The sequence below is a fragment of the Mercenaria mercenaria genome, chromosome 8, assembly GCF_021730395.1.
Source record: "Mercenaria mercenaria strain notata chromosome 8, MADL_Memer_1, whole genome shotgun sequence".
NCBI lineage: Eukaryota > Metazoa > Mollusca > Bivalvia > Venerida > Veneridae > Mercenaria > Mercenaria mercenaria.
The window spans coordinates 9898844-9922363 of record NC_069368.1 but is presented as its reverse complement, the minus strand read 5'-3'; the positions used below and the strand labels follow the sequence as shown (position 1 = coordinate 9922363).

The window sequence follows — 23520 nt, the reverse complement described above, 5'->3', positions numbered from 1 at the left end:
TAGGGCCATAAATGTGGCCTCTAGTGTGTTAACAAACTTTTCCTTTGATTTGATCAGGTGACCTTGTTTTTGACCCCAAATGATCAAGATCTGAAGTTGACCTTAAGGTCATCAAGATAAACATTATGACAAAATCTCATGAAGTTAGAGTCCTAAATGTGGCTTCTAGAGTGTTAGCAAGCTTTTCCTTTGATTTGATCAGGTAACCTAGTTTTTGTCTCCACATGACCCAGATTCTATCCTGATCTAGAGGTCATCCAGACAAACATTCTGACCAAATCTCAAGAGTTTCAAACTTAAAATGTGGTCTCTAAGAGTGCAGGGGTGTAAAATTCCACTCGCCCGCTCGCATTGGCGAGTTAAAGTCTGAGTAGGACGAGTGGACCTCGCTGTATACTCGACCGATCGGGCGAGTGGTTTTTTATGTCCTTACTTTACCAAAATTCAGAAATTACAACTCCAAAACGTCAACAAACTTTGAGATGGTTCAGTCGCTACCTGGATTGACTGGAATTTACCCGCTAATCGTAAAGCTATCAAAACGTCATGCCGGTAATTTTCCATTCCACAAGCACGTGCGACCTATCGTATTAAATATCTAATTTACATCGACACGTACACAAAAACCGTGCGTAGTGCATTCATTTTTTAACATTTTCGCTTCAAGTTTTCAACACCTCTTGAGAAATAATACCATTTGAATTCTGTAATGATTTTAATAAGATATCGACAGAAATGTAGGCAAAATTCTATAAAAACGGTCGAATTTTCATATAATCATTTGTAAAAATTCAAACAGCGCGATCTTAGTTACTTATTTCTTTCTAAAAGTAAATAAATGATGAATACTTTGGGCATAAAATTCAGACTTTTGACCAGAAAGAACAAAAAACAGAATAAAAAAATCTTAAATAATGAAAAAGCGGCAGCAATTACAATACATGGAGTAAAACGATTTTTGGCAAACAGATTTCTGTTAGTCCGGCAGAATAGGTTATGTGACCTCGTGAAAATGCGATTTTAAAATAAAGCAATGTCATGTCCAACAATTTAAAAGTTTTTTTTGTCCAACAATAATGTAAATTCCTTGAGGGCAAATAGGTCACAGAGGTAGGATATCCACTATAGTAACTATAGTTTGAGACATCTACCTTTTATACGGGATATAGCACATTCGCTTTTGATAACAAATTAAAGAAGAAACTTTTTATTGATTTCTATTTCTCAGCAATTTTAAGAACCGATGCGGTACGATCACACAGTGGTATGTCACATGGCGCGAAAACATGACGTAATGCCATGACAACCTCGAGCAACAAGAGCTGTCTGATGACAGCGCGCTCGACTATTCGAAGAATTGATTGAAGAATGGTGTCAAAATATTTCCACGGATATTCAGACAAAAGAAATAAATAGATTAGACAAACAATGTTCCTGTATTACTTTGATTTCGATAAGTCTTGCACTAAATGGCAATATATGAGCCAATTTCAAAGTCCAAAAAGGGCCATAATTCAGTCAAAATAGTGACGTACTCTTGCCTACAGATGGAAATCATAATGATAAACAAGTGTTCAAAGTTTAAAAGCCATATGTCAAATAGTTTTGACAAAACATGGACTTGTATGGAAACAGAACCAATTTCAAAGTCCAAAATGGGCCATAATTCAGCCAAAACAGATGACAGAGTTATGTTCTCTTTCCTACAGATAGAGACTATTATACTAAACTAGTGATAAAAGTTTCAAAGCCATATGTCAAACACTTTACAAAAAATATGAACTGGTACGAAAAACTTAACCAAGATTTCTCCGTCAAAAAGGGCCATAATTCAGCCAAAATCCTTGATGGAGTTATGTACTCTTGCCCATAACTGGCCATGATGATGGTAAACAAGTGTTGAAAGTTTCAAAGCTTTATCTCAAAAGACTTTGTCAAAATGTGGACTGGTACGAAAAACTTAACCCAAGGTGTGACGCCGACGCCGACGCCGTGGTGAGTAGGATAGCTCTACTTATTCTTCGAATAGTCGAGCTAAAAATACCACTTTGATCTCCACTTCATACGTCAAGATACTGACACACTTCTTTTAGCTCTTTGAGGGGACGTAAATTGATCATGAAAACAAGGTCAATTACTTAGTTTATCAACTAAATAATTACCAATAATCTTTAACGTTTTTTTTTTTATCTCTTTCAACACGGGTGGATGGACGATGATTATTGTGTCCAAAATTTTAGACAATTTTCAAAATAAATATTTTTCGGGAAATAATACTATTGTACAATACTCCTTTCATAAAAGTGACAGTATTAAAAGTGTCAATTATTAGGGCGAGTGGCTGTTCACTAAGGGCAAGTAGATATTACTGGCTACTAGTCCTGCAGGGCGAGTGGGGTAAAAATTTTTTTTACACCCCTGGAGTGTTAACAAGATTTTTCTTTTGATCTGGCTTAGTGACCTAGTTTTTAACCATACACGACCAAGTTTCAAAACTGGCCTTAAGATCATCAAGATAAACATTTTGACCAAATTTCATGAAGATAGGGTCATAAATGTGGCTTCTAGAGTGTTAACAAGCCTTCCTTTTGATTTGACCAGGTGACCTAGTTTTTGACCCTACATGACCCAGTTTCAAACTTGACCTACAGATCATCAATACAAACATTCTGACCAAGTGTCATAAAGATTGGGTCACAACTGAGGCCGCTAGAGTGTTAACATGGCACATGTTGACAGAGGACGCATGCCGCCGGACAATGACTGATCACAATAGCTCACCCTGAGCACTATGTGCTCAGTTGAGCTAAAAAGGCTTAAAGCTAATATGATATGAATTTCAAATTTTGACAATATGAATTATTGTTCCCAGACTTTTCCCTGAATTATGATCAAGTAAAAAGCTTTCTTAGAACTTGAAGAATCTCTTTTACCTTAAAACGTTTGTATTTGAATCCTCAATTATTAACTGTTATTTCCACTTCTCTTAATATTATTTACAGGCCGAGTCTTTGTGGAAGTTCAGGTATCATTTGATCCCATTAATTAATGATGATTTAATGTGTATTATTTAAATGATAATGTCTACAACTTCTTACACTGAAGAATTGTATAATAATGTATGGTATTTGAACATACAAGGTCGTATTATTTCATGATGCACATTTATGAGCCATTTGTGGTGTCTAAACGTCAACGTCCATTTGGCGCGTCAACGTCATTTCCCTTATTTCATATATCATTGTGTTTTTAATAAGTTGTGAACTGAAGAAGCTTATTAAAGCAAGATATGTTTCGGCAAGACTGTGTTGGTTTGTGAATTTACAACATCATACCCTGAATTTTCTGAAATTACAAATTTTCAAATCTTCAAGACATTTCACAGACCTTGAAAATAAACCTAATTTCCCTGACGGTCATTGCCCATTACTTAAGTAGTAAGACAAATAAATACTGACAAAAAATCAAATTTCATTCACCTTACAAGTAATACATACCCCTATCTTCATAAAGTCCAATGAACTTGACAATGTTTGAAGATTTCTGCTTCAGTTTAAACAAAAGATTGAATTCCCGTTTGAATCTTTCATACACCTTTGGTTCAGTGCAACTTTTCACAGCAACAGTCTCACCACGGTATATCCCCCTATAAACCTTTCCAAAACCTCCCTGTAGTGTAAAACATCGATTTAAGATTAATAAACTTTTAAAGACATTGCATTCTAAACAAATATCTAAGCTTTTTTCAGACTAATTTGAACAATTTAGGAAGGGTCTTCCAAGGATCATTTTCATGAAACTATTTTAAAATCAGGCTAGCAGTTACTGACACAAGAAGTATTTCCTGATCCATACATGTACATATAGGAACAAGAGCTGTCACAGGAGACAGCGCGCTTGACTATTTCGATGCTGGATAGTGAAACTAGGCACATCTGAGGAAGCTGAAGCTGTCACTAGACTGTTTAATGACTCCAATAAGAATGAAGATATTGGACAATAGCTTGAGTCCGTGTCAAAATTATTAAGTAATAAGAGAGATAAAGAATATTAAATAAGTATAATTCTAAGCAAAAAGGGGGATAATTCATGAAATGCTGGTGCAAGAGTGATTTTTGCACCTTGTGCATATGATGTGGGTGATGATGTGGAATAAGAACTTCAAGTTTGAATCAAATCCATTCAGTAAAAACTGAGATATAGTGAAAATGCATAAAAATTAACCTGAAAGTCTAAGTAAAAGGGGACCATAATAAATGAAATATTGGTATTAGAGTTATGGACCATGTGTCATATGATGTGGGTGATAAGGTGGAACAAATATTTTAAGTTTGAATCAAATCCATTTAGTAATAACTGAGAAAGAGTTAAAGTGCATCAAAACTTAAACCTGAAATTCTAAATAAAACGGAGGGATAATTCAAGAAATACTGGTGCAAGAGTTATGACCCTTGTGTCATATGATGTGAGTGATGATGCTGAAGAACTATTTTAAGTTTGAATCAAATCCATTTAGTAATAACCAAGATAGAGTGAAAGTGCATCAAAATTTTAACCTGAAATTCTAAGTAAAAGGGGGCATAATTCATGAAATACTGGTGCAAGATTTATGGCCCTTGTGTCATATGATGTGAGTGATGATGCTGAATAACTATTTAAGTTTGTATCAAATCCATTTAGTGATAACTAAGATAGAGTGAAAGTGCATGAGAACTTTAACCTTAAAATTCTAAGTAAAAGGGGGGCATAATTCATGAAATATTGGTACCAGAGTTATGAGCCTTGTGTCATATGATGTGGGTGATAAGGTGGAACAAATATTTTAAGTCTGAATCAAATCCATTTAGTAATAACTGAGACAGAGCGAAAATGCATCAAAACTTTAACCTGAAATTCTATTAAAAGTAAAAAGGGGGGATAATTCATGAAAAAAAGAGTGTGAGAGTTATGGCCCTTGTGCCATATGATGTGGGTGATGATGAGGAATAACTATTTTAAGTTTGAAACAAATCCATCAAGTAATTACAGAGATAAATTGAAAGTGCATCAAAAGTTTAACCAAAGTGTGGACGCGGAAGGACGCTGACGCCGGGTAGAGTAGGATAGCTCTTCATACTTCGTAAAGTCGAGCTAAAAACTGATCCAGCCTCTAAAAAGCATGCTTTATGACTAATCAAAATAATGTGAACCATCTTGGTAGCAGTTCCATCAAAGATTGTGTGATTTTTTTTTTCTGAATCGGGCCGGCACTTTTTTTAAAAGGTGCGTAACATTTCCACTATATATAGAGGCAGAAGTGACCATGCCATGACTCTTCAAGATTCTTTATAGAATGTCAGCAAATAAACATTTCTAAGAAATTAATTCAGAACAGGAACAGCAGCATAGAACAAGTTGTTGTTCAAAGATTTTTCTATTTTCAGCTAGTGCAGCCCCAATGTGCAACCAAGCAGAATCATTTGAACAACATTGGAAGACCACCCAAGAACTATCAAGCCAAGATTCATCAATTTCCAGCTAATTGTTTCAGGAGATATTGTTCCAAGAAATATTGTGGGAAGAGTGATGGATCAACAGCAGACAGTGAGTGATCACAATAGCTCACCATGACCACTTTGTGCTCTAAGTACTAAAGCCCTGCTTACGTGGAACACTTGTAATGCGGAGAGTCATGACAAAAGTGTGACATTAAATGCTCTACTATCATAGCTGACCTTAAAATAGATGATTTCTCATGTAATTTGTCTTTTATTTAAAATGTATTTAAGGTTGAAAACTTATCTTAATAAACTTGTTCTTTTCTTCCTCAGTTACTTTCATTTAACTAATATAATTTTTTATTTGGTATTACCTTCAATAAATAATAATAAAATATCATGTTTTCTTTTATCAAATAAAACATACCTGCCCAAGCAAATCTCTGGTGTCAAAAGTTAAGTCTTTCTTGTTAATGATAATGTTTTCACTCCCATTCTTGGTCATTTTCCCACAAGACTGCTGAGAACCAACAGAGAGCTGCTTGGATGCATTTGCTGACTGGTTTGATACCAAGCTTCTATTTCCTGTAGAGTTTGATATCAAGCGTCTATCAGCTTCAGAATTTGACTGGTTCCCACTTTTAACCACACTAGTTTCCTTGTCTGTGTCTCTTTTCAACAAATCCTCCCCAACAGTCAGGTTCTCTTTCACATCACTTTTTACAGACTGGTTAGATAATATTCTTCCTTCTCTTATATCTCTACCAGACTGAGCTTCCTCTTCAGGTCCAGCAGCAGGTGGCCCTCTAACATTCGATGCAAGAGCTTCCTGACTCCTTTCTCCAGTTCTATTTAGACTATTTGATAACCTTTCTTCAGTGTTATTTTGTTCAACTAGTCCATTTCCAACAGCACGAGTGCTGTCAGGTTCTCTTGTAGGATCTTTTGTGGCATCACTTTTGTTCTTCCCAGTTTCTACAGACACCTGTGGTGGCTTGTTAGGAGTGGCAGCATCCTTACCTATAGCCTGCTTTGATGGATTGCTATGGGCTGTATTTCTTCTCGTAGCAGTTTGTTTAGGTCTGGATGTGGATGGTTGGGTACCATTTACAGCAGCTTGTGATTCTGAACATAGCTGCTCAAATCTGAAGGTAATTGAAGTAGCATTTAAAACAAAATATATAGTTGAGCAATCAAAGTCCTCTACCAGAAGATTCTGTTACTATCACACCCACACTTATCTGTGAAGCTAAGTGTTAAAATGGCCTACATATTCTCTATATTGCTCTTATTTCCAAACATTCAATGCAACCAAGCAAAAGAACCTGTACATTATTCAAACTGCCCTTTTTTCTATACACCCAGTTTCATGAATAAATACCTTTTTTTTTACGTATACGTGGATGTCAACAAAAAATTTAACATACAAATTCCTATTTTTGTTATAATTCAGTCAAAATGCAAATGAGAGTTATAGTTCTTGGCTTATTGACAAACTAAATGATGATAACAATGTGTACAAAATTTCAAAACTAAAGCTCTCCTGTTTAAAGCCACTATAAAGGTCCGGAATAAGATTTACATTCTCCCCAATACAAGCCAAATGTTGTAAAATACATAATTATGTCGACAGCTTTAATAATCATTGCGCGCAAGTGAAATGAATTAAATCATTTTTAATCTGGATATACTAATGTCTGATGTTTACTTCAAAATTGACCTTCCCCACAATGGTCATTTACCTGTTAGTAAGGATTTTTCATTAACAAAACTTAGGAATACATTATATTCCTTACATTATTATTCTTTATGTGTATCAATAAAACGGCTAATCCTGTAATCACATGCGGTGTACCTGCACTTAGATATACATTAATCTGCAATTAATATGTGAACAATGTAAACACTTAAATTTACTGGTCAACAAAAACAACAAGAGCTGTCACAGGAGACAGAGCGCTCGACTATTTCGATGCTGGATCGTGAAACTGGGTACATCTGTGGAAGCTGGAGCTGTCACTGGAGTGTTTAATGACTCAAATGTGGATGAAGATATTGAACAATAGCTTAAGTCTCAAAAAATTAAATCAGTATAAAAGGAACATAATTCATGGAAAACTTCTGCAAAAGTAATGCACCATGTGTCATATCATGCGGCTAATAATTCGAACAACTATTTTAAGTTTTAATTAAATCTATTCAGTAAATCTGGAGATACAGCAAAAGTGCATCACAACTTGAACCGGAAATTCTATTAGTAAAAAGAGGGCATAACTCAAAACGTACTGGTGCCAGCATTATCAAACTTGTGTTGTATGATGTGAGTGATGATGTGGAACAACCATTTTAAGTTTGATTAAATCCATTTAGTAACAGCAGAGATATAAAAAGCATCAAAATTAAACTAATTCTAATTAAAAAGGGGATATAACTCATAAAACATTTGAGCCAGAGTGACTGACCTTGTGCCATATGATGAGGATGATGATCTGGAAAAACTAATTTATGTTTTAATCAAATTCATTAAGTAATGACAAATATATAGTGAAAGTGCACCACAATTAACCAGAATGGATGATGATGTAGTACAACTATTCTAAGTTTGAATCAAATCCATTTGGTAATAACAGAGATAAAATGAAAGTGCATCAAAACTTTAACCTGAAAGTTTAAGTACAAGGGGGATAACTCATAAAATACAGGTGTCACAGTTATGGCCCTTGTGTCAAATGATGTAGGTGGTGATGATGAACAATTATTTTAAGTCTGACTCAAACACCCTGTGAAATAACAGAGATATAGTGAAAATGCATCAAAATCAACATAAAATTCTAAGTAAAAAGGGGGCATAATTCATGAAAAACTGGAGCCAGAGTTATGGACCTTGTGTCATATGATGTGGGTGATGATGTGGAACAACTATTTCAAGTTTGAATCAAATCCATTTAGTAATAACTGAGATAAAGCAAAAGTGCACCAATACTTTAACCTGAAATTCTAAGCAAAAAGGGGGGATAATTCATGAAATATTGGGGCCAGAGTTATGACCCTTGTGCACCAAAACTTTAACCTGAAATTCTAAGTAAAAAGGGGGGATAATTCATGAAATATTGGGGCCAGAGTTCTAAGTAAAAAGGGGGGATAATTCATGAAATATTGGGGCCAGAGTTATGACCCTTGTGCCATATGATGTGGGTGATGATGAGGAACAACTATTTTAAGTTTGAAGCAAATCCATCAAGTAACTAAAAATTGCTTTTGTAAAAAAGCGCATGTCTCCAACAATGCAAAGTCCTATAGGCAAGAAGTCAATAGGGTCAGGAGCGAAAGTCAAAGAGACACTGATGGTTGGCTGCAATAGGAATCGTCTACTTGGCATGTCCAGTCATCCCGCTAAGTTTCAACACTCTTGGCCTAGTGGTTCTAGTCACTGTTCAGGCTCCTGTGACCTTGACCTTTGATCAAGTGACCCCAAAATAAATAGGGGTCATCTACTCTCATGTCCAATCATCCTATTAAGTTTCAACATTCTAGGTCAAGTGGTTCTCAAGTTATTTTCCGGAAATGATTTTACATGACCAGGCCCCTGTGACCTTGACCTTTAATAGACTGACCCAAAAATCAATAGGGGTCATCTACTCTGCATGTTCAATCATCCTATGAAGATTCAACATTCTTGGTTAAGTGGTTCTCAAGCTATTGATCGGAAATTGTTTTCCATGTTCAGGCTCCTGTGCCCTTGACCTTTAACAAAGTGACCTCAAAATTGATAGGGGTCATCTTCTCTGCATGTACAATCATCCTATGATGTTTCAAAATTCTGGATCAAGAGGTTCTCAAGTTATTGATCGGGAATAGTTATCCATGTTCAGGCCCCTGTGACCCTGACCTTTAACGGAGTGACCCCCAAAACAATAGGGGTCATTTACTCTGCATGAACAATCATCCTGTGAAGTTTCAACATTCCGGGTCGAGAGGTTCTCAAGTTATTGATTGGAAACGGTTTTCCATGTTCAGGCCCCTGTGACCTTGATCTTTAACGGAGTGACCCCAAAAACAATAGGGGTCAATTACTCTGCATGAACAATCATCCTATTAAGTTTCAACATTCTGGGTCGAGAGGTTCTCAAGTTACTGATTGTGACCCAGTTTTGAACTTGACCTAGATATTATCAAGATAAAAATTCTGACCAATTTTCATGAAGATCCATTGAAAAATATGGTCTCTAGAGAGGTCACAAGGTTTTTCTATTATTTGATCTACTGACCTAGTTTTCGAAGGTACGTGACCCTGTTTTGAATTTTACCTAGATATCATCAAGGTGAACAGTCTCACTAATTTTCATGAAGATCTCATGAAAAATATGGCCTCTAGAGAGGTCACAAGGTTTTTCTATTTTTATATCTACTGGCCTAGTTTTTGACCACACGTGACTCAGTTTGAAACTGACCTAGATATCATCTAGGTGAACATTCTGACCAATTTTCATGAAGATCCATTGAAAAATATGGCCTCTAGAGAGGTCAAAAGATTTTAATAATTTTAGACCTACTGACCTAGTTTTTGACCACAGTTGACCCAGTTTCAAACTTGACCTAGATATCATCAAGATGAACATTAAGACCAACTTTCATACAGATCCCATGAAAAGTATGGCCTCTAGAAAGGTCACAAGGTTTTTTTATTATTTGACCTACTGACCTAGTTTTGTATGGCACGTGACCCAGTTTCAAACTTGACCTAGATATCATCAAGGTGAACATTCTGACGGTTTTCCATGTTCAGGCCCCTGTGACCTTGACCTTTAACAGAGTGACCCCAAAATCAATAGGGTTCATCTACTTCGCATGACCAATCATCCTATGAAGTTTCAACATTCTGGGTCAAGTGGTACTCAAGTTATTGATTGGAAATGGTTTTCAATGTTCAGGCCCCTGTGACCTTGACCTTTGACGGAGTGACCCCAAATACAATAGGGGTCATCTACTATACATGACCAATCATCCTATGAAGTTTCAACATTCTGGGTCAAATGGTTCTCTAGTTATTGATTGGAAATGGTTTTCAATGTTCAGGCCCCTGTGACCTTGACCTTAGACGGAGTGACCCCAAAAACAATAGGGGTCGTCTACTCCAGCAGCCCTACAACCCTATGAAGTTTCAAGGTTCTAGGTCAAATGGTTCTCCAGTTATTGATCGAAAAATGAAGTGTAACATATGGACGTCTGGACTGACGGAAGGACAGGGCAAAAACAATATGTCTCCCCCAGAGGAGGGGAGACATAATAACAAAGATAAAGAGAAAGTGCATAAAAACTTTAACCAAAGTGCGGACGCGGAAGGACGCCGACGCCAGGTCGAGTAGGATAGCTCTCTATACTTTGTATAGTCGAGCTAAAAATGAAAACTTTGTGTGGCCATGTTTTTAGGTCTAAATTGACATCCGTATTCAATAAAAAACTAGAGCTGCTTTTGAGAAAAGCGCATGTCTCTCACAACTGCCTAATCATCTGAATAGTAGTATATGAGTCAACTATGCACCAAGACCTCAACTGCCTAATCATCTGACATGATTAAATCTTGGGGACATAAAGGACCCATATACTACTATTCACATTAGTAGTATATGGGTCCTTTATGTCCCCAAGCTCTGAGCAATTTTCGGTAATTCAAGGGCCATAATTCCGAAGTGCCTGGGCCGATTTGACTAGTTATCAAACTTGGATGAGGACTTATTGGCAAACACATTTTGTTCCAGTCTGGTGAAGATCGGATAAGAAATGTTCGACACACACACACACAGACAGACAGACAGGAGTAAATCAATATGTCTCCCACCACATAGTGGTGTGGGAGTCATAATTACCTGATTTTCTAAAATATTACTTTTACACACTTCAATTGTGACTTTAAAGAGAAAGAGGACATACACAAAAAATCTTACCAGTGCCATTACCGACACCCAACAATTAGATGACAACTATACCTAATGCAAAAAGGGCAACTCAGACAGTCTTCAACCAATTGGTTATTATACAATCAATAACAACTAAAACAAGAGGACCATGATGGTCCTGAATCGCTCACCTCTTCCCACATGACCCAGTTTTGAGTATGACGTCGTTTTTTCTATTATTTGACATAGTGACCTAGTTTTAGAGCTCATGTGACCCAGTTTTGAACTTGACCTAGATATTATCAAGATAAAAATTCTGACCAATTTTCATGAAGATCCATTGAAAAATATGGTCTCTAGAGAGGTCACAAGGTTTTTCTATTATTTGATCTACTGACCTAGTTTTCGAAGGTACGTGACCCTGTTTTGAATTTTACCTAGATATCATCAAGGTGAACAATGTCACTAATTTTCATGAAGATCTCATGAAAAATATGGCCTCTAGAGAGGTCACAAGGTTTTTCTATTTTTATATCTACTGGCCTAGTTTTTGACCACACGTGACTCAGTTTCGAAACTGACCTAGATATCATCTAGGTGAACATTCTGACCAATTTTCATGAAGATCCATTGAAAAATATGGCCTCTAGAGAGGTCAAAAGATTTTAATAATTTTAGACCTACTGACCTAGTTTTTGACCACAGTTGACCCAGTTTCAAACTTGACCTAGATATCATCAAGATGAACATTTAGACCAACTTTCATACAGATCCCATGAAAAGTATGGCCTCTAGAAAGGTCACAAGGTTTTTTTTATTATTTGACCTACTGACCTAGTTTTGTATGGCACGTGACCCAGTTTCAAACTTGACCTAGATATCATCAAGGTGAACATTCTGACCAACTTTTATGGAGATCCATTCACAAGTATGGCCTCCAGAGAGGTCACAAGGTTTTTCTATTTTTAGACCTACTGACCTAGTTTTTGACCGCACATGACCCTGTTTTGAACTTGACCTAGATATCATCAAGATGAACATTCAGACCAATTTTCATACAGATCCCATGAAAAATATGGCCTTTAGAGAGGTCACAAGGTTTTTCTATTATATGACTTACTGACCTAGATTTTGATGGCACGTGACCCACTTTCAAACTTGACCTAGATATCATCAAGATGAACATTCAGACCAACTTTCATACAGATCGCATGAAAAATTTGGCCTCTAGAGAGGTCACAAGGTTTTTCTATTGTTTGACCTACTGACCTAGTTTTTGAAGGCACATGACCCACTTTCGAACTTGACCTAGATATCATCAAGGTGAACATTCTGATCAATTTTCATGAGGATCTCATGAAATATATGGCCTCTAGAGAGGTCACAAGGTTTTTCTATTTTTAGACCTACTGACCTAGTTTTTGACCGCACATGACCCAGTTTCGAACTTGACCTAGATATCATCAAGATGAACATTCAGACCAACTTTCATACAGATCCCATGAAAAACATGGCCTCTAGAGAGGTCACAAGGTTTTTCTATTATTTGACCTACTGACCTAGTTTTTAAAGGCACGTGACCCAGTTTTGAACTTGACCTAGATATCATCAAGGTGAACTTTCTGACCAATTTTCATGAAGATCTTGTGAAATATATGGCCTCTAGAGAGGTCACAAGGTTTTTCTATTTTTAGACCTACTGACCTAGTTTTTGATGACACGTGACCCAGTTTCAAACTTGACCTAGATATCATCAAGGTGAACATTCTAACCAATTTTCATGAAGATCTTGTGAAATATAGGTCCTCTAGAGAGGTCACAAGGTTTTTCTATATTTAGACCTACTGACCTAGTTTTTGATGGCACATGACCCAGTTTCGAACTTGACCTAGATATCATCAAGATGAACATTCTGACCAATTTTCATAAAGATCCCATGAAAAATGTGACCTCTAGAGTGGTCACAAGCAAAAGTTTACGGACGCACGCACGCACGGACGACGGACACCGCGCGATCACAAAAGCTCACCTTGTCACTTTGTGACAGGTGATCTAAAAAACTCACCTGATTCTCAACTGCTTAAAGTCTGGTCTGTCATTCGGTTCCCATTTCCAACAATTACCCATCTCTGTATAGACCGAATCGGGGCAGTTTTTAGGTTTTGGCAGTCTATTTCCTTTCACAAGTGCATCCATTATCTTGCTTACATCCTTTTGGATGAATGGAGCTCTTCCATAGCTATGCAAAATGATGAAATAAAACAATAAGTCTATATGTACATTTAGTACAAAAGAAGGCTAAACTGGTCTGAAATCATTCATCATCTATGGAACGACAAACATCAGAATTTGATTTTTCAAAATATTTGCTAGTCTGCCTTGCTAGCTCAAAGTTTCTGCAAAAAAAAGCCCCTGACAACTGCATCTAAATATAAACCTGGTATTTCCAAACAAATTATTGGTTATACTTTTTAGAATATCACAAATTAACCAGGGCTTGACACTAATGTTTGTCTGATAGTCCGTGACAAGTAAAACCTAAGTCCAGACAAGTAATGGCTGAACAGTGGTTGTCCTATGGAATAAGTTATCTCTTATAAAAATAAAATGGTTATTATAATTTTTCTTTTATGACTAAATGAGCAAAATAACTTCATTAGCAGTAATTATCAGTAATATATATTGTAAACAACCTGACTTCAACCCTAGATTAACTCAAATACACTATGGCACGATTTAAGCCCCACCTACAAACAATCAAACATACATATAAAATTTTCCTAAGAAGTGTGAAGGGGATTATAGATTTTTGGCCAGTTTTTCAACTCTCTAGTAATGACATAAACCGCGAGTTAAGCGGTGTCGGATATATTTACAACGTTTAAGTCAGCATGTGAATAATGGGACATGAGAAAAGTTAAACCTTTGTTCAGGTTTTTCAACTTTAAGCTCTGGCAGCAATGACTTATCTTTCTATTTTTATTTTAAACCAAAGGATGTGGTGGTTTAAGAAAATACTGAGGCGAAATATTTAGATATAGATGAACAATTTTTTAACAAGAGGTGACTGAAAAAAATGTTGAAAATAGAGATTGCGCCAGCCTCTGCCCGTGTATGCACCAGCCTCTGTCACATGTATGCGCCAGCCTCTGTCGCATGTAACAAATAAGCCTTATTTAAATAATATCCATCACCTTAGATTAGCTGGAATAATATACAGGTGGCACCTTGGGAGTATCTGGGAATATTTTATCTATACTTGCACCAAAGTTGTCTTTACATATCATTATTGGCGTATCTTTGAAATGTTTGTATAGAAAATTGCATATGGTGAAGCAGCATCAGTAAAATGATATAATTGTGGTATACAATGCTGTTTCAAAAAATATTTTGACAAAACAGCCTCTCTAGGAAGATAATGACCTCCACTTTTCTGTGACCTAGGCCTTTGAACTACTAAACCTAAACAAGAGGACCATGATGGTCCTGAATCGCTCACCTATCCCCACATGACCCAGTGTTGAACTGAGTATGATGTCGTTATTTCTATTATTTGACAAAGTGACCTAGTTTTTGAGCATATGTGACCTAGATATCATCAAGATAAAAAATTCTGACCAATTTTCATGAAGATCCATTGAAAAATATGACCTCTAGAGAGGTCACAAGGTTTTTCTATTATTTGACCTAATGACCTAGTTTTTGAAGGCACGTGACCCACTTTTAAACTTGACCTAGATATCATCAAGGTGAACATTCTCACTATTTTTCATGAAGATCTCGTGAAAAATATGGCCTCTAGAGAGGTCACATAGTTTTTCTATTTTTCGACATACTGACCTAGTTTTTGACCGCACAGGTCCCAGTTATGAACTTGACCTAGATATCATCAAGCTGAACATTCGCACCAACTTTCATGAAGATCCAGTGAGAAATATGGCCTCTAGAGACATCACAAGAATTTTCTATTTTTTGACCTACTGACCTAGTTTTTGACCGCATGTGACCCAGTTTTGAATTTGACCTAGATATCATCAAGATGAACATTCTGACCAATCTTCATCAAGATCTCTTGAAAAATATGGCCTCTAGAGAGGTCACAAGGTTTTTCTATTTTTAGATCTACTGACCTAGTTATTGACCGCATGTGACCAAGTTTCGAACCTGACCTAGATATCATCAAGGTGAACATTCTGACCAATTTTCATAAAGATCCTATGAAAAATATGGCCTCTAGAGAGGTCACAAAGTTTTTCTATTTTCAGACCTACTGACCTAGTCTTTGACCGCACGTGACCCAGTTTCAAACTTGACCTAGATATCATCAAGGTGAACATTCTGACCAATTTTCATGAAGATCCATTGAGAAATATGGCCTCTAGAGAGGTCACAAGGTTTTTCTACTTTTAGACCTACTGACCTAGTTAATGACCCCACGTGACCCAGTTTGGAACTTGACCTAGATATCATCAAGGTAAACATTCTGATCAATTTTCATGAAGATCTCATGAAAAATATGGCCTCTAGAGAGGTCACAAGGTTTTTCTTTTTTTAGATCTACTGACCTAGTTTTTGACCCCACGTGACCCAGTTTCGAACTTGACCTAGATATCATCAAGGTGAACATTCTGACCAATTTTCATGAAGATCCATTGAGAAATATGGCCTTTAGAGAGGTCACAAGGTATTTCTATTTTTAGAGCTACTGACCTAGTTTTTGACCCAACATGACCAAGTTTCGAACTTGACCTAGATATCATCAAGTTGAACATTCTGACCAATTTTCATGAAGATCTTATGAAAAATATGGCCCCTAGAGAGGTCACAAGGTTTTTCTATTTTTAGATCTACTGACCTAGTTTTTGACCCCACGTGACCCAATTTTGAACTTGACCTAGATATCATCAAGGTGAACGTTCTGACCAATTTTCATGAAGATCCATTGAGAAATATGGCCTCTAGAGAGGTCACAAGGTTTTTCTATTTTTAGACCTACTGACCTAGTTTTTGATCCCACGTGATCCAGTTTTGAACTTGACCTAGATATCATCAAGCTGAACATTCTGACAAATTTTCATGAAGATCTCATGAAAAATATGGCCTCTAGAGGTCACAAGGTTTTTCTATTTTTAGATCTACTGACCTAGTTTTTGATCGCACGTGACCCAGTTTCGAACTTGACCTAGATATCATCAAGATGAACATTCTGACCAACTTTCATAAAGATCCCGTGAAAAATGTGACCTCTAGAGTGGTCACAAGCAAAAGTTTACGCACGCACGCACGCACTGACGCACGGACAACGGACGCCACGCGATCACAAAAGCTCACCTTGTCACTTTGTGACAGGTGAGCTAAAAAGGACATGGTTCATCTTCTGACCACTGATCATCAGCCTATGAATTCTGACGACTGTAGGGGCCAAAGCAATTTTCAGTTATTGATTGGAAACTAATTTTCAGCTCAAGGTCAACGCGACCTGGACCTTTGTGTACCGAATGCAAAATTAATAAGGGTTGACTGCTGGTCATGACCGACCTGCCTGCCAAGTTTGAGGTTCCTACGTCAAAGCATTTTAAATTTATCAATTGGAATCCAAGGGGATGGAAGGAGATACGATCATTTCTGTCACTACATGCCGCCCTGTTCCGCAAGGGGTTGGGGGCATAAAATTGTTTCAAAGGTAGATATATCTGATGCAATTCAAAGCATTATTAATTTTTATGTAATGTAACATAGTGGTAAGATGCTTTGATGAAAGTATTAACCGGTTTCTGATGTGCAACGAAGGCTAAGCTAATACTTTGCAAATATACGCGCCCCGTTTTAGTAATAATCCGTTAGAATGCAAGGTTTAGCGATGACTTAACTATTACTGGTTTAAACCTTCGTTAGTGCCAGAGTTGAAAAACTGGCCATTTAACACTGTTTTGTAAACCTACTGTTGATAAACTAAGCAGTAGGGATTTTATATTACATTAACTAGAACTCTTTTTGACTTTTCGGAAAGTATCTTTCCTCAATAATTTCACTAAATCCACATAATGTTTACATGCTATAAACCATAACCCAGACAACTGACACTTTCTGTGACAAAAATAACTACTGAAATGTTTGACACCTGTATCAGAAACTGTTTGACAACTTTTTCTTCTAATGCCGAGTATTGCTGATGCTAATTCAGGGCCAGTGCAAAACACTTTTAATACTGAAATGGACTGTAAAACGCATATATGGATTTTTGTGATTTAACAGCTTTTTTTGTCTTGAGCCAATTTTATCCTTCTAGTACTACAACAAAGATTTTTCCTGTACAATTTATCTATAATTTATAGATAATGTTTTCCTTGTCATCTTTTTGTTATTTAAATGTAATAGTTATAAGCTTGACTGGAATATGTACTACGATCACAGCTTTTACCTTCACTGGTTTATTTTCTGACTTACTGGTTCAGAGTTCAGAAGTATAGGTACTTAACAAAGGGAGTTAGCTAGACTGGTTAAATATCGAAGAATCTAAATAATGAACCATTGCAGATCATGCAAGAAGGCCTTGCTTTATTTTCATTCTAAAACATTCAGTCATATGTAAAACTAACATTTATGCAAAACTTAATTTTTTAGAGTAGTAATGACCCAGAAACCATGCTGCAATTTAAGGAAATTTCCAAGATTTTTTTTCTATGCACAAATATATTTTCAATATTACATATATGTATTTCAATATGTACAGTACTCTATCATTTTTAGCAATTATAAGTGAATGTCACCATACCATTTCTAAGTTGCCAATGCTAACGTAAGGGTCAGAAAAAAAGCTCTACTATTTGAAACAAGAGCTGTCTCCATAGGATGACACATGCCCCCGATGGCACTTTGAATGAATAGTTATGGCCGATGTTAGAGTTTAGGACCTTTGACCTACTGAGCTGGGTCTTGCGCGCGACACATCGTCTTACTGTGTCACACATTCATGCGTAGTTATTTTAAAATCCATGCATGAATGACAAAGATATGGACCGGACACACCCATCAATGCACTATCATGAAAAATGACCTTTAACGTCTAAGTGTGACCTTGACCTTTGAGCTACGGACCTGGGTCTTGCGCGCGACACGTCGTCTTACTGTGGTACACATTCATGCCAAGTTATTTGAAAATCCATCCATCGATGACAAAGATATGGACCAGACACGCCCATCAATGCACTATCCTTTAATGTCTAAGTGTGACCTTGACCTTTGAGCTACGGACCTGGGTCTTGCGCGCGACACGTCGTCTTACTGTGGTACACATTCATGCCAAGTTATTTGAAAATCCATCCATCGATGACAAAGATATGGACCGGACACGCCCATCAATGCACTATCCTTTAATGTCTAAGTGTGACCTTGACCTTTGAGCTACTGACCTGGGTCTTGCGCGCGACACGTCGTCTTACTGTGGTACACATTCAGGCCAAGTTATTTGAAAATCCATCTATCGATGACAAAGATATGGACCGGACACGCCCATCAATGCACTATCCTTTAATGTCTAAGTGTGACCTTGACCTTTGAGCTACGGACCTGGGTCTTGCGCGCGACACGTCGTCTTACTGTGGTACACATTCATGCCAAGTTATTTGAAAATCCATCCATCGATGACAAAGATATGGCCCGGACACGAAAATTGCGGACAGACTGACAGACAGACAGACCGACAGACCGACGGACGGACAGACGGTTCAAAAACTATATGCCTCCCTTCGGGGGCATAAAAATTAAAATCATGTATGCAGAAACTGCCATGGATACCAATAAATGGGCAAGTGCAATAACCTATTTTTTTTAATGGTCAAGCCAAAATTCAGAAAACGCAATTCTCCCAAAAGAAAAGTTATATAACAGTAGAAAAGGCTTTTTGGAGCACTGTTTAGACAGAATTTGTCAATGGTGAACAATTCTTGTCAACAAACACTTTAATCAGCTTATCATAAGTGAATACCTGTACATTTCCCAAATTACAACACCAAGACTCCACACATCACTCTTGGATGTAAATCGTTTATAGCCAATCCACTCTGGTGCACACCTGAAATAATTCGTAAATACAGTGTTAATTTCAGCAGCAGACAAAAATGCCAGACTATAACATACTTAACCTACTAAACTACATTGTTTGGCACTTAACCTTACAAATATCACACTAAATTTTGGCACTTAACTTACCCGACTTACACTACATTTTTGGCACTAGACTAGTTTTGCACTACTTGTTTGACAATACACTTGACCAGCTTTAAACTCCTTTTTGGCTATTCCTGGACTTCCATCCAGCACAAACCTGTTCTACATGAGTGACCAACATTTTCACCACATAAATTTAAATATAGAATCTATGGAGCAATCATCCTACTTATCATTTGTCTCAGTCAGAGATAATCTTTAAACTTGGCTCTGCTAAAATGACACAAAGGTTACTTTAGTCCTTTCTATGGAACAAATAACTGGGTTTGTATTTTTCATTATGTTTTGGCCATGACAGATGTCATTTGTGGTCATTTACAGTCGATGTATGAAGGCCTACCATTTTCTCAAACTAAATTTCTGTGTCAAGGTAACAGTGTTCTTGAGGATACTGAAGCCAAAACATGTTACAACAGGCCTTCCAGCATGGCCTTGCAAAAAAGTAGGAGAAAAGTAGGAGGTCCCTACACAAAAAAGTAGGAAAAACTAGAAATGTGTCCATGGGACACAGATGCCCCCACTACATGACAAAGGACACAAATTTTTTCCTAGGTCAGGGGCCATAACTCCTACATGACTGAATGAAACCGGACGCGAAACCCCAGGTGCACAACCGCAAATGCTGACCAACATTCCTTTAAACTTTGGTGACTCTAGGTCAAATACTTTTGGAGCTATGCGCGACACAACATTAAAATGACCAATTTTTAACTAAGTCAGGGGCCATAACTCCTATATGACTGAACGAATCCGGACGCGAAACCCCAGGTGCACAACTGCACATGCTGACCAACATTCCTGTAAACTTTGGTAACTCTCGGTCAAATACTTTTGGAGCTACACGCGACACAACATTAAAATGATCAATTTTTAACTATATAAGGGGCCATAACTCCTACATGACTGAGTGAATCCGGACGCGAAACCTCAGGTGCACAACTGCACATGCTGACCAACATTCCTGTAAACTTTGGTGACTCTAGGTCAAATACTTTTGGAGCTGCTTGCGACACAACATTAAAATGACCAATTTTTTACTAAGTCAGGGGCCATAAAAACTACACTACTGAATGAATCCAGACGCAAAACCCCAGGTGCATAACTACACATGCTGACCAACATTCCTGTAAAGTTTTGTGACTCTAGGTCAAATACTTTTGGAGCTAGGCGTGACACATTAAAATGACCAATTTTTACAATGTCAGGCGCCATAACTCCTACACGACTGAATGAATCCGGACGCGAAACCCCAGGTGCACAACTACACATGCTGACCAACATTCCTGTAAAGTTTTGTGACTCTACCTCAAATATTTTTGGAGCTATGCGCGACACAACATTCTCGGAAGGATGGACGGACGGAAGACGGACGGACGGACGGACAAGGGCAAATCTATATGCCCTCCAAAAGTGGGGGCATAAAAAGGAGGTTTGCAGACAAAAAGGTAGAAAAAGTAGGAGGTTATTAACATAAAAAACCAAACCAAAACACTAATAAAATGTGCTATTTAAGCACTCAAATGCAACCCAAGCACCCTCAGCAGAGCATCACAGCATAAAACAACTATGTTTATGGAGTTTCCAACCATTAAGATACGGTTTGGTGGGATTATAGGTAGCTTGATATGAGACAATGTATTGCAGGAGGCACCAAATGGCTCCAGAAACTGCCAGCAACACATCAAGGGTCCATCATCTGCAAACATAACTACTGAAAAGGCTGGGGTTTTTTCTTCTTTTTTTTTATGTGAAGCAAAAAGTAAAGTAGAAGGTTTTCATCAAAAAGTAGGAAAAAAGTACGAGGCATTTAAAAAAAGTAGGAAAAAGTAGGAAAAAAAAAAAGTAGGAACGCCCGAACACCTGCATGTATTGACCACAGAAAAACATCCTTAGAAGCTTGACTATCCTTGCTCTTCAGCTCAGCTATAGATTGACCGTCAAGACAGTTGAGGTAATCTACTGACAACAAACTCTAATAACATGGGAATTCAGCTGAACATACAGTACAATCTGTTACAATGGCTAACAGGAAACAACTCAGTTGTATTTTTTTTTCCTGTTTGTTAAAGTGACATGTAACAAGAGCTATCTAATGACAGCATGCTCGAATATTTGACACCCTTCCACCTTATACCTGCTTACATACAAAGCTTTAGCAAATTTTTCTAAATGGAAAAAGGGGCACAATTTTTGCTAAAATGTAAGCCAGAGTTATGAAACTTGCCACCTGGAGTCATACCATGTTGCCAAATGTGTGCAGAGAATTTGAAAACATCTGGTCTCGTGTTTCCTGAGAAACATGCAAAATAGTCTTGAAAAGGGGCAAACCTTTGACAAAACAAAAGCTAGAGTTATGTAACTTGTCCTGGGAAGTCCTTCATGATACTGAAAAACCTGCTGAATTGAAAAACTTAAACCTGAATTTTTAAGTAAAAAAGTGGCATAAATTTGGCAAAATAAAAGCCATAGAGTTATGTAACTTGTCCTGTGAGGTCATCTCATGATGCTGAAGACATATGTGAAGTATGAAAGCATTTGGCCTAGCAGTTTCTGTAAAACCTGCTTACATGCAAAACTTTTACCAGAAATACAAAGTTAATAAGGGGCATAATTTTCACAAAATAAAAGCTAGCTCTATGCAACTTGTCCTGGGAGATCATTTAACGATGCTGTAGACATGTGTGAAGTCTGAAAGTATTTGGCCAAGTAGTTGTTGAAAAACCTACTTACATGCAAAACATTTGTGACGTGGACACAGCCCCTGACAAAAAGGTAATTACAAAAGCTCTACTACATGTATTTGAAATGTTTCAAATAATTGAGCTAAAAACAAAGTTCAGTCAAAATATGTTAAAAATTGTATTTTGTGAAAATGGAATTTGCATTCACAACAGTATTCCTGTAAAATTCAACAAGAGCACCACCTTGTGGGCAGACACTCATCTGATTTTTTTGTTTCTGTATGATATTTTCTAAGTCCAAAAGGGGCCATAATTCTTGCAAAAAGCAGGATGGAGTTATGTTTCTTGCTGTACAGAGCCAACTTTTGATGGTGAACAAGTGTTGCAAGTTTTAAAGCAATAGCTTTGATAGTTTAGTAGAAAAGCGAACCTTAACACAAAACTTAACCAGGCAACGCCAACGCCGATCAAGTGGTGACAATAACTCATCTTTTTTCTCTCAAAAAATCAGATGAGCTAAAAATGAAATTCCAAATGCACCAGTGACCTACAATTCATTGGAAATGATTGAAAAAAAATATCACTGTACATGAGAACTACCAAATATCTAAAGTCAGTTTTCAATTTATTACCACAGTATTGGTATGGTTTTGTCTGTTGTCCGACGGTAGTAGTCTTTTTCCTGTGAAAGGATTTTAGATAATCCAAAATCACTGATCTTTGCACACAGATCTCCAGTCAGTAGAACATTTCTAGCTGCCAAATCACAATGGATCACTCTCTGTGACTCTAAATATTCCATTCCCTGAAACAACAAAAATATTCCATTCCCTGAAACAAAAATATTTTATTTCCTGAAATACTATTCCATTCACTAAAACAATAGAATATGACTGAGTCTCATGCTTTCTTTGGAATCAACACTGTCACACTAAATGACTGGTCATTATGCAACAAACATTTCTATTTGCGATTTGGCTATATAGTGCAAGCTTACCTTCACAGCTGATTTTTATGGTATTTTCAGTTATATATGACTGGGGAAACCAATTCCATAACAGAATTAACTTTTACTTTGCATGTGACTAACAACTTCTTTACAAACAATCCCTTAAAACTTTCGAGAAGAAAAATGGCATACTGAGTCATTTATTCTCTCCTAAGAACTTATCTTGTATACTATATATTCAGTGGAATGTATCATAAATACAAGAAGTTTGCTAAATTGAATTAGTT

General features: G+C 37.0%; 1 protein-coding gene across 3 annotated transcripts in view; it reads right to left on the bottom strand.

The window, feature by feature from the left end:
- Nucleotides 1-23520, bottom strand: part of LOC123565512 (uncharacterized) — an 86157-nt gene that overhangs the window by 21347 nt on the left and 41290 nt on the right. For all 3 annotated transcript variants that reach the window (XM_053549354.1, XM_053549353.1, XM_053549352.1), the window contains exons 18-22: nt 22917-23089; nt 19362-19448; nt 13440-13613; nt 5905-6622; nt 3498-3669 (exon numbers count right to left, since the gene is read on the bottom strand). In XM_053549354.1, the coding sequence (XP_053405329.1) occupies nt 3498-3669; nt 5905-6622; nt 13440-13613; nt 19362-19448; nt 22917-23089 (1324 nt within the window). The remainder of the gene's footprint in view (nt 1-3497; nt 3670-5904; nt 6623-13439; nt 13614-19361; nt 19449-22916; nt 23090-23520) is intronic.